Raw genomic sequence first — 18,704 nt, 5'->3', positions numbered from 1 at the left:
AGCCTGTCAGACTTCAAATTGTCAATACAACACACAAACATGCACTCAAATACAAAGAGAGACACAAAGGCCCTTTTTATTATGTAAAACAGACTGTGTGACACTTTTATTGCTGCATTCCTACTCAGGTTTAGAGAGGAAAGGCTTCTGTGTGTATACAGTATTATAATGTCCTTATGTAACAAATATTTGAAGAAAACAATAAGATTAGAGCTCTAAAACGTTCACGGATCATCAGTAGCAGGCAAGAGTGTCAGCGGCAGTGCAGCTGGAAAACAAACCCACTAACACCCACTACATCTGGCTTTTGTCTTCAGTGGTAAAGGGTAAAATCGGTATTCATTCCTGGGTTAAATGACTCAGCGGTAGTCAAGTGTATTTATTGGCTCCAGCTCTGATCAGTAGTGATTTAAACTTGACTCCCTGGTGGACATGCAAATTTTGCCCCTTTTCTGTGAAGGTTTGTTGCCTCCATGTGCAATCCCCCCCTTTTTTCATACACATTATGTCAGGCTCGACTCTGTTTGATGTGTCTTGTCTTGACCTGTCTTAAGTTTTAAGCGGTTTTAACACAGAGGATAAACATTTTATTTCCTGGAAATAACTCACAATAAAAGTTCCTTGTTATTTTGCTATCTAAAAGTTTTTATTATGAAGCAGCAGCAAGTTGGGTTTTCATCAACAGTAACTTAACAACTCCTACCAGGTGAAAGCAAGCATGAAACAGTAAAATAAAGTAGATACCCCACAGTAAAAACAGTGCAGCTGCTCTATAAGGGAAAGTAAACTTCAAACTACAGAGACTCAGTTAGAAGCTACAAAAGCACAGAGAGTCGAACATGCAGAAGCTTAAAAGAAAAGTCTCTCCTACACACACATTTGCAGCACGCATAAGAAAAAAAAAAACAGATTTTAGCAGGTTTATCCACGTTTAAAAAACTTGCATATATGTGCTTATATCAGTAAAAAACAGTACTGGTCAGTATCTACAACTAGAGCATGAACAACAAATATACTGGGACACCTTGGAGTGTGGTATTACATCTATACACTGGCTATTTCATATTTTGTGTGCAAACTGATGACTTGCATGCATGCACAAAATGCACTTTTTTAACAGCATGTGTCACCATGCATTTTGGGAATCCTGGTTAAATGTCATGAAGGTACATTTTGTCCAAAGACGATTCATGCCAATTTTTTGCACATGCACATATCAGGTTAATTAATATATGCAAGTTGTCATTTTTATTTGTTTTTTAATATCACGATATCTTATGGTGGATTTGTTAGCATGGTATTATTGCACTTTGTGTTTCTGGTATATTTAGATCCGTAAATGATACTGTAATTATGTCACAGTTTTCATCAATCAATAGGCTTAATGTTAGTTTAGGAAGCTAATTCTGCCATGATAAGTGAAACCAAACAAACAAGTTACCTTACTTATCTCTTCACAGTGTTCTCCATGATTATCAATAGATAGAGCAATGGTTTCAAGTGGATGATGTGTAGTGCAGCAAAAAACAAAACATCTTGTTTAGTCTCCAGGGAGCTGACAGACTGAAGCAGTCTTGATGAAAACGCTGACAGCTGAGCCCAAGACAATGTGGACTCATTATTCCACAATCACAATATTTGACCGCTGCCACAATGATATACAAACAAAGGCAGCCGCTCTAATGAAGCCGGGACGGAGAGTCGGGGGTGCAAAGGTTGTCATTTGAAATGCTGAAGCAATTGTAACAGCTGCTAGCTCACAACTAACCCTGCTGTTACAGACAATTGGATCTTTACCATATATTCACAAGCGGAGAAATGCTCTTCTTCAAGTATTGAACAAGATTAGAAAATCTAGAAGGGGAGAATGAGAAGTGCTCTGCCCCAGGGCTAAACAATAAAGATCACCCGTTTGTTTGGGTAAGTAAAATGCCCTGTTGGGCTGGGAAATCTTTTAACTCACTTGCCTGACCAGACAATGGTAAAAAAGCCAAGATTTTTCCTTGTTTATTATGGTATTAAACTGAATATCTTAGAGTTTTACACTGATAAAATCAGACATTTAGGGACATCACCTGAGATTGACATTTTTTTCCACTATTTTCTGACATTTTATAGATGTTGCAGTCCTAGATTCAACATGACCATTAACAAGTGGAAAAATGATGAACCCCGTGCCCTTTCTGAAGCACCATCAGTGCGCCCTTTAGCAAGGCACCTGACCTTGTCAGCTGCTCCACTGGAGCCGGTCAGTAGCTAAAAACTGAAAAAAAAAAAAAAAAAAAAAAATGTTGCATGCTTGACACCATCTGAGTGTGAATATGTGTAATCGGGTGAGTGTGAAGCAGGGCGGGGCTCACACACTTTACTTTCTTTGGATAAATAAATGTGAATTTGTGGTAGCCAAACAAAGTGGCAGGGACGCTGAGCTGCCTTCTGCTTCCTCACACCTCCAGCTGCCTGCCCTCAACTACAGCCATCCACTAACATGGTAATATCCATGAATCATCCCTCAGCACACTACACAGTGCAAACCAATTCTCAACCATACAGTAACCCATCAATCTGCATTTGAGACACCTTGCTTTAGATTAATGGGGAGTGGTTACAGACATGACACCACTAAGGCACCAGGCAGTTTAACATTTGTAGGTTGTTTAGATACATCTGTCCTGCTGCGGCTGCAAAGTCTGGACTGCTTATTCGCTATAAAATTGAATTCATACTTATCTGATTACATTTGTCAGCTAACAAGTCCTCCTTCACTTCCCCTTTACCACTTGTAACAGTGCCATACAACATTGGCTTGCTTGGCAAAGGGTAGGATACGAAGGGGAGTAGAGGATTTGTGATGAGAACTTATTTCTCTGGAAAAAGCCTGATACTAAAATGTGACAAAAAATGCAGAAATAAGAATTATCGGCTTACAGTTGTATGGCTCCCCCAGCCAGGCAAGTTGCAGTTTACATCCATGCCTACATAATACATGTAGTCATCACTTGAAGGAATTTAATAGAAGGTATTATGTGTATTTTTATCACTATACTGACATGTATGATTCCAGTGAATACTTTCTAGCTAGAAACATGCTGTCTTCACTTCACTCTTTTTACAGAGGACGACGGAGGACAGATAGAGAACTGAACATTATGACGTCAAAGTGAAACCGACCTTTGATCTTTTGCATATAAAATATCATCACCTCATCTTTTTATCTTGTCAGACACCTGTGTGTATAAATTCTTGAGTTATGGGCAATGGAATGTTTTGCAAGGTGACAGTGACCTTGGAGCCCGTCCAAATGGACATGTTTGCCAAGTTTGAAGAAATTCTGTCAACGCGTGAATGAGACAGATGGACTTTAGGTCACAGTCACCTTAAACTTTGACAACCTAAATTTTATCAGTTCATCCTTGAGTCCATGTGGACTTTTATACCAAGTTTAAAGAAACTCCCTCCGGGTGTTCCTGAGATATCACGTTCACGAGAATGGGACAGATGTGAGATCATACTGACCTTGAACTATGACATTTGACCAAAACAATAAGAGGAGTTCATCCTATATTCCAAGTGGACATGTTTCCCAAGTTTAAAGAAATTCCGTCAAAGCGTTCTTAAGATATCGACTTCACCAGAATGGGACGGACAACCTGTAAACTTAATGCCTCCGGCCGTGGCTGTCACCGGTGCGGAGGCATAAAGGCATAAAACAAAATGCTGCAAATAAATTAATAGGATTCCTTGTGCACCGGAAAGATTTTATAAAACATTAATTTATGCATACATTTTCTCACCCCGCTTTCCTCTTGGAATATATGTACAGAGCAGGCTATGTGGAAATAAAAACACAATGCTGCTCTCCGCTCTCTCCGGAGCTCTGACTGAAAGGCCTTGTTCATTTAATGAGATTGCAACAGTGTGATTCTTAAACCTTGACAGGAGACGTTGGCAGGTTCTCGTTGAGCCTGTCCAACACTATAAGCACTTCTCTCAATTTCCTCTAAAGACTGGCAGTCGAGACTGCACAGAGGCCTCAGTGCGTGGGGTCTTGCTGTCGCATACATTTTCTGCATTTACACTTTTAACTTTCAATGTGTGCATGGGGACCTCTATATTTGTGACTAACTCGAGCGTGTATGACGCTGACAGATCGCGCTGATGTGGCAGTGGCCTGCAGTTTATGACAAGCTGGTTGCTAGGGTGAAGTCATATAAAACGTATGCTATAACCTTTCACACATGCAACCTATTACAGAATGCTGGATCAATCATGTTTTGTCCACCTCAGCCTTCTTGCAGCAGTACTCTCGTTTATAACAGACGGACTCTCTCACTATCAGTCACTCTTACAGTCAGGTCATATCAGCTGTACTTTATTAGCATTAGTTCTGTGAGTAACTTGAAGGCAAACTGAATTTAAACTTGTCTGTATTCTGATTTAGGTCTTCTTTGCAAGCTGGTGTCTGTGCTCAGCCAAAGATCCTTTGTGAGGGCAGAACCCCCACTCTGTATATCAATGTATGACGAAAACTGAACTGAATGTTTCTGTAGTCCCAACAGCTCCAACAGAATGATACTTGTTCTCCCTAGTGCATTGCGTCACTTCAGCATCATCTTTCACTCATATCATATCAATAATTTTAGCTTATAAATCTAATAGTTTTGAACCAGGATTTTCTGTATTTAAATGAAGTAGCTTATGAAAAACAAGGTATGCCAAATTTAGTGGTCTCCAACTCTTCTGTCAATGTGTTGGGGCATCTCTAAACAAAACCTCATCAAAAGCAAGAATACTTATATTTCTTGTTCATCACAGTGGACATCATGATGCTTCTAACATGGACAAACATTGGTTCACAACATATTTACAACCTGAAGGTGAAAGATGTCGGTTCTTTTCAACAACGTGAAAGTGTCCATCTGTTCAAAATGTTATTTTACAATCAACTATTTGAATTATTTTCCTCCAAAAGATAAATGGAGCCAGTATCAGAGAAATTGCATTACACTTCGTTTGTTGTCATATATGAATTTGAAACCAAGCGGAAGATATCTGCAGCTTTGAAAAACACTCCCATGTTCTTTTACTTACTGCAAGGCAGAGATGAATGGTTTTTCTCAGTCTGATCTTCCTTATTTACATAAACTCAATATGCCATGAGCACTGCATAAACACTCTAATCAGCAGTAATGCATGTGTTGTTGGACTGTCGCTGTGAAGACGGAGCTGACCTTGATTTACCTGTCATTCTACACTCAACTCTCAACTGTTGTTGAGAGTTGGGACCCCAATTCGAGCAACTGAATAGTCTGAGGAGACGAGGCATCTGATGCTGTTTGACCATCTGATGAGCATTTGATATAGTACCCGGGGCGTTGAAGATGGCTCCTGGATGTCTCCCTTTAGAGGTTTTCTCAGGAAAGTCCTGGCATTATGAAATTATGCCCAAATCATCTCTCGAATCTCTTGAATCCAGCTGCAATTCGAGAGATTCGAGAGATTATTTGGGCATAATTTCGTGCACTCATGTGATGTGAGAGTGACCAGTTGGTGGCGGTAACACACCTAAGCTAGTTTGTCACAGAGCAGGATGCAGCCCAACCAGGGTGGCATTTATTTGCACCTGCTAACCTTAAAACCAGAAACACTTTAAATTATTGTTCTCATATGAAGCCTTATAGCTTTAGTTTTGAAAGACTTACTTAACTTATGTTTGGAGTTTTTAAGTGATCAAATGTGATTAAGTATGGTACAGAATGGTTATTTTAAATTTCCTCATACAGACCCACCTCTAGCTGCCAGTGGGATTCGGATAAGCCTACAGAAATGGATGGATGGGTGGATGGATTCACCATGACATTTACTATAGTTGTCTTACAGAGTCTAAGAGGATCTTTTCACACTGACATTTTGAACTGTGTATCTCCTGCGCGACTATTGAAAGGTGAAGCGAGAAAATGGTAACACAGAGACATTTCTAAACTTCTACTCTCCCGGCAGACGTATTACTGCCCACATGCCACTGGACAATCCGATTAGATAAACACACACAGAGCCTCCCTACTGACATACACCCCCCTCCAAAAAAACTCAAAACGCTTCCATTTGTCCTAAAAACAAATTCTCCTTCTGCAGTTTCTCCTTCATACAATCCTCTGCTTCAGAATTCAATAGAAAGCCTTATTTTATCTGCCATAAACTGCAATTAAACAGGTTTCCACAGTTGCAGAAGGGACAGGGAAGTCCCAAGGTAACCTCTACTTCACCTTTGTGAGTTTTACACACATGCATGCACATATACGCAGATGCACCCACATACTTAAACACTTCGCCCTGCTGTATCATGCGTAACATCCCTCACCAACCCCCTGAGACGCAGCTTGAATCCTTTGTAGTGCTCATTAGGAGTGTTAAGTCCAGCATGTTTCTCTAATCTAATCAGCTCTGTATCTTCCCCCCCATCCCTCTCTGCCAACGCCCCCCTCCCTACTCTTTATCCTCTTCATTTGTCAGCTTTGCGAATAAGTGAGAGAAAGACGCGGGAGAGTGAAAGTGAGTGAAGGAGAGGCAGAGATAGGGCGAGATTGAAGGAAGTCCTTGAGATGAGAAAGAGTCTCTTGGGGGTTAGCTTGGATTGGAGAGGAGACAGAGAATTGGGATCAAGGATTGTTCTATCAGTAGGTTTGGATGACAGAGGGAGCAAACGCTGGCCAGCATTTCTTTAGGAAGCATGATCTAAGACTGTTTAGTTTTGGGGAATGGGATTGCACCTCATGGACCACGGTGATGGGATGGAAATGAAAGCCTTTGAGTCTATCACGGTTCCTCTCCATCTTGTGTGAATAACATCTTTTTACGCCCACTTCTCCAATAAGTCTTTGATACAGAAGAGAATTTATCAAATGAGGACAGTTAGCCTTCAGTTTCCCTGCTTTCATGTCAAGTTTTCTTCAGACTGCATGCAAATCAGATTTGTTTCTCCTGATAGGAGATAGACGGTCCGCACTGTTAAGAACTTTTCACACCGCCATGCAGTAACTCCACCTCCAGTCAAAGAGAGGAAGCAGTTTTGATGGTGGCTTCTTTATTTAGGATTTGTGTCCAGACATCACCAACCTATCTGCATGGGTTGCTCTAGACATAGACATCAGTAACTACATTTGCCGGTGACACTCGTCTGTCCACATGCTGTTGTTCTGGGTGTTGTCTTCCATACCACTGTGCAAGTAGCAGCATAGACTCTGCTCAGCCGCTTTCACACAATTCTGTCACTTTGGATTTGGCATTGTTTCATTTTACATCGCGAGCAACACAAAAGAGGCTTTGAAATCCCATTTGAGCATCCAGAACATTCATACTGACACGCATCTGTAGAAATACGATTGGAATCACATTTCAAACCACCCCAAAATGTGCTTGGATTTGCTTAGCAAAAGTGGCCTTTCATGAGTTTTTTTGCTGTCCAGGTTTTCTAAAATCAATCTGAATATTCCAAAAAATGGATTTGGGTTGCCAGACTGAACAAGGTCAAAAAGACAAACCCAATACTGATGAACACAATGATCCTATTGTTATTCTTTTGTTTGTTCAAGAGAAATCACAAGAGCAAACAGAACTTTTTGATTCCTCCACACAAGATTTAATTCACATTGATGCTTCAAATGCAGTAGATTCATCAGAGACAAGAATAAATTAGTGTTTGTGCACCTTGTCAGACTTGCAAATGAAAGTTGTCAAAATAAAGTACAAGGCATGAGACCACAGGTGTTTACTAAAGTGAACAGACAGATGAGAGAGAAAGACAGAGAGGAAAGAGATAGAAAGGAAAATAGTGTGAGAACGACAGAGAGGAGAGATAGAGAGTGAAATCCGTGGGAACAGAAATACAGTTGCCAATTTCCTGTCGCCGACAGGCAGCAGTGTTGACAATGCCGGTTGACAGCCAGCTTCCCCTGGCCGCCACCCATTCATTCTGTATTGTAAATAAACAGTTTAAGGGGAAATGTCAGCCGAGAGACGGAAGGAGCAGCTCCAGCTATAATATCTCTTCCCTCCTCCCTGCCGATGCAGCAGCCCAGTTGCCAGGCAAGTGACGGACGTGGTGAGTAATGAGGATGGCACACACAACCTGCTCTGTTGGGGCTGACAGTAACAAGGGCTGACGCCACGGCGTTTAAAGGTCCCCAAGGCCTTGCGGTTTAAACCCCATGCTTACACTATCTACTGTCCCACTGTGCATCTGAAATAGATCTCACTGTGACCTATAAATGCGACTGATCAGAGGGAGACGGGGAGGGATGTGGAAAATGGATGGCGGCCATGTTTTGGACTAAGTGGTGCAGTCATGGAGATGATAAGGATACTTGGACGCCTACAGCAAGACTCGCAGATGATAGGGGGAGACAGCTCCAGGAGTGTTCATGACTGTCCCTATGCAGCTAAAACTGTTGGTCATTATGACCCGAATAAGAGAAAGCAAAGCAGGAATTGCTCTGTGACTAAGCCAAACCAAATCTGTGTTGCATATGAATAGTTTGCCTTGAGTAATATTTTTAGAAACAGGGGCCAAGGACATTTTACAGATGACATACTGCACCACATATAAAAATATTCTACTTCTACTTAATAACTTACATAATCTTCAAAGCAGGATCACAGCCAGGGACGCTTTCATCACGATCCAATCTAACATGTAAACAGACGTACTGAGAGAAAACGACATGCAGAGATGGAAAGAGGCACAGGTTCGCCTGCCGACTTCCTTTCTTGTGCCCATTGCTTGAGGCCAGGCAGCTCATGCTACTCCCTAATTGTCATGCAAAGGTAGTTTGCATTAGTTGGCGGCTTGTGGCTCTTCTCGCTGAACATGAACTCTGCGGTGGTTCCTACCAGCCCGCTCCCCCTACCCGATTATCAGATCACGCAGCTAGATATGAGACAACATGCACACCATGCTGGAGTCGCTCATTTTATCACAGTTATTTTATACAAGGTCTTCTACTTAGAAACACGTGAGTATTGTCTACGGCTTTAAAAGGTCTTTTACTTTATAAGAGGAATCAGTCGGTTTATGTTTACAGGTTAGCATTAATCATCACATCTCTGTCACAACCGAAACAGAAGCACAGACAGACAGAAGGGAGCACAATTGAACACAGCATGAGTCAAACACAGCGTGTCAGTTCCAAACAAGGTGGGAAATGAGCAGCAAAATGATTATTTTGTTTACTCGGCCAGCCATTTCTTGAGGTTTGGGATTTTTTTTTTTTTTTCCCAAACCCAGCTCTATTCTGAAAATCTATTTGTCTGGCTAGACAATGAAAGCATCTGGTCAATTGGGGAAACCAGCTGCCACAACAAGTCAGCTTGCTGTCCTGGATCCAAGACATCTAACATGTCTAACTCCCAGAATAAGACTCATGGAGAGAAACCAGTGCACTCTATTGTGAGAAATTATTCACAAGCTAAATTAAAAGGCATCAGATTCTCCATCTGCAACCAGTATTCAACTACTGAACCCTGTCAACAAAGGAAAATTTATATAAAGAGCTTGAGGACAACCAGGTGCCTTTTATAGATAAATATTGGATGTTGTCAGAGGGGGTCTAATGTTTACAAACTAGACTTTACGAACAGGTCAGACAACTTTTTTACCTCTCAGCTGCAGCACCCAAAACCACACAGGCTGCTATCTCATATAGATTTTGTAGAACAGGACGGGAATTTAAAGTGTGGCTGGTCTAATCAATAGCCGAAATCTTCATCAGCACAGAAACTAAACTTGTGTGAGAATAGCCAGAAGGCCTGTGCTATTTCATAGATAAATATCAGCTGCTGTCAGAGGGGAGTACGTTGTTTACACACTTTGGCTGGGAAACAGAGAAGGCTAATGTTCAAACCTACCTCAATGAGGAATATTCTGTAGTTGAACCATCCCGAAGCTGATGTTCTTCACAGAGTGCATTAATTAGATTAGGACTATCTCAGAGGGCAGCTGAGAATACATTAATCAATACACATATCAGACATATTCCATTCTGTTTAAAGACTGATGGATGTCAGAAAGCTTGCTCGGCTTCTGTGAACAACATATCTGAGAATCTGCATCAATCGACCAAGACACAGGGCACATTATAAGTAAAGTTTGAAAATTCAAGACTTGCCAAAACCCCGATTCCAATAAAGTATGGACAAGAAAGAAAAACAGAACGCAATGACTGTGTGGATAAATAGTCCAACAGTTTAAGAAAATTTCTTAACGCACAATTGAACAGAATTTAGGAAATTCACTATATGCAGTCTATAATATCATTAAAAGATTCTGAGATTCCATAGAAACTGAAGGGGCACCACCAACATTAAATGCCTTTGACCTCTGACCCTTCAGGTGGCACTGCATTAAAAACTGACATTGTTATATGAAGGATATTACTACATGAACTCAAGAACACTTTGACAATCCACTAAGCAAACAGTTGGTAAATATAAGTCACCACTGCATCTATGAACTAACACCAGGTGGAAATGTGTGCTGTTGTCTGATGAATCGACATTTCAAATTGTTTTTAGAAATTATGGACACTGTGTCCTTTGGCCAAAAGAGGAGACGGACCATCCACATTTAAAGGTACATACAGGTTCTGGAGCAACATTTGCTGCCATTCAGATGACATCTTTTTAAAGAACGTCTCTGCTTATTTCAGCAAGACAATGCCAAGATATATTCTGCACGTGTTCCAGCAGCTTGGCTTTGTAGTTAAAGAGTTTGGGTACTAGACTGGACTGCCTGCAAAGATGTGTGACGCCTTGTGAAGCACAAAATATGATAACGGAGACCCCAGACCGTTGGGCAAAGGAAGTTATATATTAAGCATGAATGAGAAAGAATTTTGCCCTCAAAATTTCAACAATTAGTGTCCTTACTCAGTTCCCAAACACTTACTGAATGTTATTAAAAGAAAAGGTGGTGTTTCACAGTGGTAAACATGCCCCTATCCCAATTTTTTGGAACATGTTGCAGGCATCACACTAAGAATGAGTTAGTTCAGAAGTTAACCAGTTTCCAAAACATTTTGTTTTTTACACAGTAATCGAACTTTTTTGGAACTGGGGTTGTGCATTCTTTAGATTTCTTTGTAGTTATGTAACCTATTTTATTAAAATGACATTCGCTACCTTTCAGAGATGCATACCTACATTGATTTTTGCAGGTCATCACAAACCTCTCGTGCTTGCTGCACAGGGGTCACATATAATCAATTCTGCTTCAGGCTCGAAAATGACAGCCATGTCTCACAATGAGACTCAGACTGCACTGCATGCCTATTTGGAATCCTATATGACAGCAAAAGCATGAAATTTTAATGGTTTCAGTCAGAAACATTCTTGTCACATTTTATTGTTATGACAAATATATCTGACATTGACATAATAGCTCCTTTCAGAGCAGCTTTCATACCTAATCAGAAAGTCATCTCATGCTGGGCTGGTCGAAAACTAAAAGCCACAGTGGAAATACGGAGTGAGGAGAGACATGTTTAGCACTGCTGATCAGTCCAACCTTGGCACATCGAACAATTATGTTACGCAGGTCTTCTTTTGCACATTACCATAGCATTATCTTTGCACTGCCTTCATTCTTACTACTACCTGAAGTATTTATTGCACTATAACCTGTTTATTATACTGATATACTGCACATACTTTTTGCACATACGTGCAAATGGTTTAGAGATGTCATAATACCAGGTTTTTTAAATTTTTAATTTTTAAAGGTCTTGAATGAGGACAGATTTTTTTTTTATAGCTTTGGTATTTAACTATATATATAACTGTAACTATATATCTTACTTGTAAATATCATTTTAATTTCCTTTTTAATTATTCTTCTTCTTCCTGTAGCTGCTTTTACATACTTCATTGTATTTGATTGTTTATTTTATTTTTTTTATTCTTTTATAATTTAAGTTTGAATATCCACCCCGCCCCACCATCAGCCCAACCGCTGCTCTGCAAGAAACACAGTGATTGCAAGGAACAAGCGTCCTTTTCTGGAATGAGACAAGGTGAAAGAGGAGCTCCCTGGATCTAACTCTACTTCTGTAGCTATATGCATAGTCTGACCTCTGTATCATAAAGTTGCTTCCTACAGTGTTACTGTTATGAATATGTCTTAAGCATGATATGGCCTCATTACATATTATACATTTGTCTGGTGTTGTGGTGGGGATATTATTGGTTGAAATGCAAAATTGAACTATAAATCAAACACTGACCCATGACCCCTTTTGTCAAGTATACACCCAGCTTAAACATCAGCAATAGTATTCAGATGTAGCTCAATAGATGAAAGGTGGGGTCAGCAATTCTAATCCAATACACTTGGTCAAGACTCAGCAACACATCCTCCACTACTTGTTTGTTTTGTGTTTGTACACAGCCCACTCTCCAGGGTCCAGAATAAACACCTAGTGAAATTTCAAGTTTTAACATCTTCCCAATAGATTACCATTGTTTTTTTGGTTAGTGAGCAAATCTAGCTGCCGGAGAGAAGAAATGGCAGAGAAACAGCCAAACAGTAGAAGTTCAGAAGAACAAAAATTGTAAAAGAAGTGTTTTTTTTATCATGTTATTTGTCCATACATTATTTGCAAAGGGTGTTATAGCCACCTAAAAACACAAATTTTCTTTGACAGCAGGATTATTTGGATTGATGCATAATTTGAAATGCTCTGCTCGGTAATGTTACCTTCATTGTTAGATTAGCTCCAAACCTATGGTGGTCTGTTTGGTCAAAGTAGTTATTTGTAAATAACTAACTTGCTAGTTTTTACTCCATTGTGTTTTGGGTGTTCAGTGTTTATGTGCTTCCATGTTGTTCATTTGATTACATTTTACATCTGCTTTGACCATCTGATGATGAGATGATCTGGGTGGTATATATGACTTAAATGTACTTGCATGGGTCTACACTGTAGGTTCTATTTCTCCAAATCCAAGCTGTCATTATTAAATATCAGATCACTTTTATTCATACAAAAGAACTACTGATGAAAATGGATAAAATGACGGTCACATTCAAAAGCTGTGTCAAAGCAGAAAGCATCCTCTTGACCTGAGTAGGAAAACTTTCATGTTCACTGGTCACGAATCCCGAAGGATAAAAGACATGAATTTGTCTTATGGCTGATTGGATAGTTTATCATTTAGCAGTGTTTTGGGAGGCGGCTGTTAATCATTCCTAACTTTGCTCATAACTTTCCTTTCATCTCTTTTTATGAAAAATGAGATCTCGGCTTCGAGCACATAATCTGTCAATACGCAGCTTTATACTGCCGAACAGAAGCAGGGCATAAAACAAGTTGATTGGCGAAACGGTGTATAGTGTGTGAGATCACAGCTTGTGTTTCTAAATAGTTTGCTGTTATCTATAATTTGGGAGAGTCATTTCAAACACTTTGAAATAAGTGCAGCATTTGCATGAGACTGCGTGATGTACCAGATGTCATGAGATAACGCTCATGGGACCACTGCTGTGTCATTTGGTCTGACTACAAGAGGCTGAGCAGAGTTAAAGCTCACACGACTGGCATCTGTGAGTTCACAATGTGTCCTCCAACATTAGGCGGATAATTGGCTGTTACTCTGGTTGATGCCAAAATTTTGTTTTTCTGTCCATACGGCTGTGAACCTCTCTTCACTGCAGTGGCTTGTTTTCAGTACTAAGCATGTGCTCTTGTAGTTTCTTTACAGCCCTCAGAAGTGAACAGCGTGTACTTACCGCTCAGAGCACTTTAAAGTGTTTCGAACACCTGTTGAGATGTACTAGCCAAAAAATGTTTAAGACTGTCAAGAAAGACTTTACTAGGTGGAGAAATTACAACCTGTTCATTCTGAAAAGAAATAGAGGCTGACTCTCATGTAGTTCTTGAAAACGTCATGTTTTTTTCTAAAGGGTTATCAGGTGCAGTGCCTGTCTTTTCTGTGCTGCTGTTCCTACCTGGCATGGCATGGACCAGGTCGCCACACAGCACCATGAACCTCGGCCTGGGTCTGAGCTGGTTTACGGCTTCCACAGCCTGTTTGGTGAGTTCGACCTCCTCGGCCCATTCCTCCCCTCCACTGTCGCAGTTGGCATCCCTCCAGGCCTTCATCAGCCCCAGCTGGGGGTCTGCGGCCTGGATGAAGCAAAATGGTCCCGTCCACTCTTGCTCTGCATCTGAAACAAGAAGAGATTATCAAGACCACAATGCTATAAAACTTTATTTAAAGCTGCATCCAGTAACTTTATGACTTTATAACTTTATGAGGTTAGCCCAATGGCAAATAATTAAAGCAGCACTAATCAATATTTTGTATTAACAATGGGTCAAATAAATGTGCATCAAGAAATGTGCTGCAGTGTTGCTGTTTCACATAACCAGGAGATCAATATTGATTTGTTCCATTTGCAGCCCTGTTTGTGTGTAAGCTAACATTAAATTACATGCTCATGGGCATTTAGCTCAACTCCTAGCTATTGTTGTGATGTTGGAGAGTTGTGAGTATTGCTGTCTGGAGCTGGTGAGATGGTTCTGGGAAACTGTCTCGTCTTCTCTGCATATTAGCTTCACAGCAGCAACTGTAGCTACAGTTTGCTAACCCACAACCTATCTAATGTTAGTCACATTAGTTCTGATTCCAATGCTGTGTAAAATGCAAATAAAAACAGAAAGATTTGTAAATTCTTTTCTAATTTTATCCATCTGAATACTGCACAAAGACAAGACATCTAATGTTCACTATGACACTATGGGGTCTCTCTCACCTTTAAACAATAACAAAAGACATTGTGAAGCAGTGTGAGATCATGGGAGTTGTTGTTTTCTTTGTTAAAACAATCACCATTACAGATAAAAATCCTGCACGTGTCAGAAGAAAAAACACAACACTTGAAAGACGACAGCATAGCTTACCAGCTATTATATCACACTTGGCATCATATACACTATTGTTTTAAAGAACAATTTTTAAAAAAGTAAAGAACAGCTGTCAGGGCATGAAACCAATGCTCTGTTGATCTTTACAAATGATTTGATAGTTTAACAACAGCACAGACACCATAAATACATGTACATATACATATATTATATATATAAAAAAGCTCCCATCTGCACGGCTTGTCTAGCAGCAAACTGCAAGCAAATATAATTAGCAGCTAGAGAGCCAGAACAGGAGTTGTGGACGTTATAAAAGAGCCAACAGTGAATGTTGGACTTCCATTCAACAGGTGGCCAGAAGCATAACTGTAAATTAATGCTAAAAACAAACAATGCAGAACTAATGTTGCAATAAATATCATAGCATTAACCAAATAAAAACACTTTTTTTTAATCATCAATTTACACCTTTACAGCTTGAGCACTTCATCTAGAAGCAAATAAACGCAGACTTGAATTTTTGCATGACAAATACGTGGAAAAATGGCAGATAATACTAATGTAGAGCCTTAAATATCTGTTTTGTTTCGGGTTTTTTTAAAGTTTACCTTACCTATTAATTGAATATGCACATAACCAGGTACTTTCACTTCACACACTAATTTAATGGGCACAGCTTTTAGCAGGTGACCTTTTGATACATCTGCTGGATATTAACTTCACATTCTGAACATTTTCATTTCAATATATTTAGGCCACAGGACCCTTGTACAGAACGCTGCACATAATAGTAAGCAGAAGCGTAAAAGCTTTAGGGATTAGGTGTCATCACAGCATTAGTCATTCAGCGGTATATGGCCTGCTGTGAAAGCTTCATGTAGAAGCCTTATATTCATTCTAAGAATGAACACCACACTAGAATAGCTGAAAGTGCTGCGATCAGGATTTAGGACTGGGAATTGAAGATCCGTGGGGAAATGTAATGTATAGCAGCCTTTTGTTAAAGCTGTGCATGTTCTCTACATGAATAACCAGTGCTAAATAATTAACAAAAAGCTACACATTGAAGCACGAATGAACAACAAAGAACAAGTGTTTTACATAATCCTGATATTACATAACCGAAGGGCCTTACAATCTAATCACTCTCAGATATTCATTAACATCGCAAACTGCGCCTGGTTTTTCATGTAAAGAACAGAAGCAGACACTCAACGCGGCTTGGCTGATGGTCATGACAAGGTTTGACATGAAGGACGCGGGAGAAAACCCAGTTAAGTGATATGGAAATGGAGTCCCCTTGTTACCCACAGACGGACAGATGCTAAGAGCAGGTGTAAACAACAGCTTTCTGCTCCACTCATGTAGTTTCCGGAGGATGCGTGGAAGCGGAACTGTACACTCTTAGAAATTAGGGTTCCAAAAGAGTTCATCTTGGTTGGCTGAAGTTCTACTCAAGGCCATCTGCTTGTGAGGAAACCATTTTTGAAGAAAGGGTTCTGTTAAGAACTCATCCAAAGACCCCTTTGTGGAAAGAAAGAGTTATTCAATGATTGAAACCCTGTTAGAGCTCTTTCATCAAGGACTTGTCAAGGGTTATTTGTACGATAACTAGATAAAGCTGTTGGAATATAAAAAGGTTCTCAGTAGAACCCCCTGGGTGGGTTCTTGTTAGGAGCCTTTGAAGATGGAAAGGTTCTGCATAGAACCCTCAGTTAGGTCTTCTCCACCAACATGGAACCGGCCTGGTTGTGGTTCAAGTACCTAATCTGCATTTCTGAGCATTTCCAAAAATAAATATGTTCAGAAACTGAAAAGTAGGTTTCCAGCTAGAACCAAAAAAATAGAAGGTTTTTCTTGGGAACCAGAGTGGGCATGTCATGTTCTACAGGTCGCTGTGAATTGTGCAATGCCCTCTGTTAATGGCATCCTTGATTACATTTGTTCCACTCAAAACTAGTGGACACACAGGCTCCTTCACTAGATAAGACCAAGATTCCAAGAATCTTGAACGGAACCAGTTCGTGTGTGTTCGTGTTTTGTGTTAAAGGGCTGTGGGAGAGTTCTGGGTGGAACCATTGCACCATAGAAGGGATCTCTGTAGAACCTCTCACAGGGGGTTCTGGATAAAACCTTTCACAGGGGGTATTCCGTGTAACCCTTTGTTTTGGGTCCTAGGTAGAACTCTCTGAAAGGGTTCCAAGTGGAGCCCTTAGAAGCGGTTCTATCAGGAATCAAAAAGGGTTGTCCTATGGGGACAAGCCGAAGAATGCTTTACGATTCTACTTAGCACCTTTATTTCTAAGCGTGTAGTTATGTCACTGTGGAGAGTCTGCATCTGCACAAATCCCCTCACTCGCACTCAGCAGGCGTTACTCGCTGTTCAGCATCCTCTGTGTTTAACATGCTCTCCATGTATCTCTCTCCCAAATGAGCCTATGATAATTCTGTCCTCCAGAGAAAATGGAAAGCAAAGATAGAGAAAAGAAAGGAGGACAGAGTGCCTTGCTCCTGGGAACCAGACGAATAAAAGCTTAACAATCATCCTCTCGTTGTAATTGACATTTATGAGACCATGAGGGGAAACAGATTCTACTTTTATGATCATCATTGTCATCTCTTCAATCAAATTACTTTCAAATGCCTTCAGTCCAAACTAGCCTGGCCTTGATCTTAACTTATGACTACAGAGTGGAGACTGTTGATGAATTCTGCTGCTGATAGTGAGGGCAGCTGATGAATTTTGAATTCCAACAGCTGGCATGGCCGCTGTTGTATAAAGTTAAGTTCCCCGAGGCATTAAAACAAACAAACAAACAAACAAAACAAAACAAAAAAAATGTTTATTGGGCACTGAACTTTGGCTATTTCACATAGGTCTACAAATGCCAATTTCATCACCCTACTCTGCTTCTGATTGGCTAGTACTGGTTGCCTTTGTTCGTTGGGTTGGTCAGATTTAGACAGATTTTGAGATTTAGATTTTGAGGAGTGACTGGTTAAGGTTAGTGTAAGAATACCAGTGTAAGGCAATTAGAGGAAGAATAGGGCGGGACATGACTTTACCCTCCTGGGAAAACACATTGGCATCTGTAGCCCTATGTGAAAAAACTATCATTCAGCCTGATTACCTTTTTTTTTATATCAAACTGCACATTCTATAGTGGCATTTTTTCACGACCTATCCAAGGCACTCCTGTGCAGTAATCATGCTGCTGGCAATTGGCTGTTTAACTATATGTTGCAGAGGCATACAGGAAAAACATACAGGTACAGGTATCATTGTTTTTTGGTATCAGGTCTTTGGACAGCTTCTTCTCTTAGAGTAAGTACTTGCACCATAAAGTGTAATATAAAATTCTATTTTTTTTAAATGGATTTTGTGTCAGGAACCAGTATCGAAGCCTTGGTATCAGAAATGGTAAGGGGCATCATAAATTTCCCATCCCTACACAGCTGTCAGGTGGATGGAATTTCTTGGCAAAGGAGAAGTGCTCACTAACGCGGATCTTAACAAACTTGTGACCAAATTTGAGTAAGACAAACTTTTTGTGTGCATAGAAGAAGTTTGAAATTTTTTACTTCAACTCATGAAAAATGGGAGCAAAAACAAAAGTGATGAGTTTATATTTTTGTTGAGTATATATGACAGTCCATTTGCATTTGCTTCATGAGAGAATGCAGACTACATTTGTCTTTTAAACTTTCACCAGCACATCATGAACTTTTGCAGCTCAGCAGAATAGTATCAGCTATTCAGTCACTCTCACAGTAACAGAGTTTGCA

General features: G+C 40.1%; 1 protein-coding gene across 1 annotated transcript in view; it reads right to left on the bottom strand.

Annotated features, from left to right (window-relative positions):
- Positions 1-16,351, bottom strand: part of cpped1 (calcineurin-like phosphoesterase domain containing 1) — a 40,232-nt gene extending 23,881 nt beyond the window's left edge. The window contains exons 1-2 of the mRNA XM_084741530.1: positions 16,279-16,351; positions 14,000-14,218 (exon numbers count right to left, since the gene is read on the bottom strand). Coding sequence (XP_084597656.1) covers positions 14,000-14,218; positions 16,279-16,351 — 292 coding nt within the window. The remainder of the gene's footprint in view (positions 1-13,999; positions 14,219-16,278) is intronic.
- Positions 16,352-18,704: the final 2,353 nt, after the last annotated feature.

Source organism: Lutjanus erythropterus, chromosome 17, assembly GCF_056507025.1.
Source record: "Lutjanus erythropterus isolate fLutEry1 chromosome 17, fLutEry1.hap2, whole genome shotgun sequence".
NCBI lineage: Eukaryota > Metazoa > Chordata > Actinopteri > Lutjaniformes > Lutjanidae > Lutjanus > Lutjanus erythropterus.
Note: the sequence above shows the minus strand (reverse complement) of the source record. Positions and strands in the feature narration are given on the sequence as shown.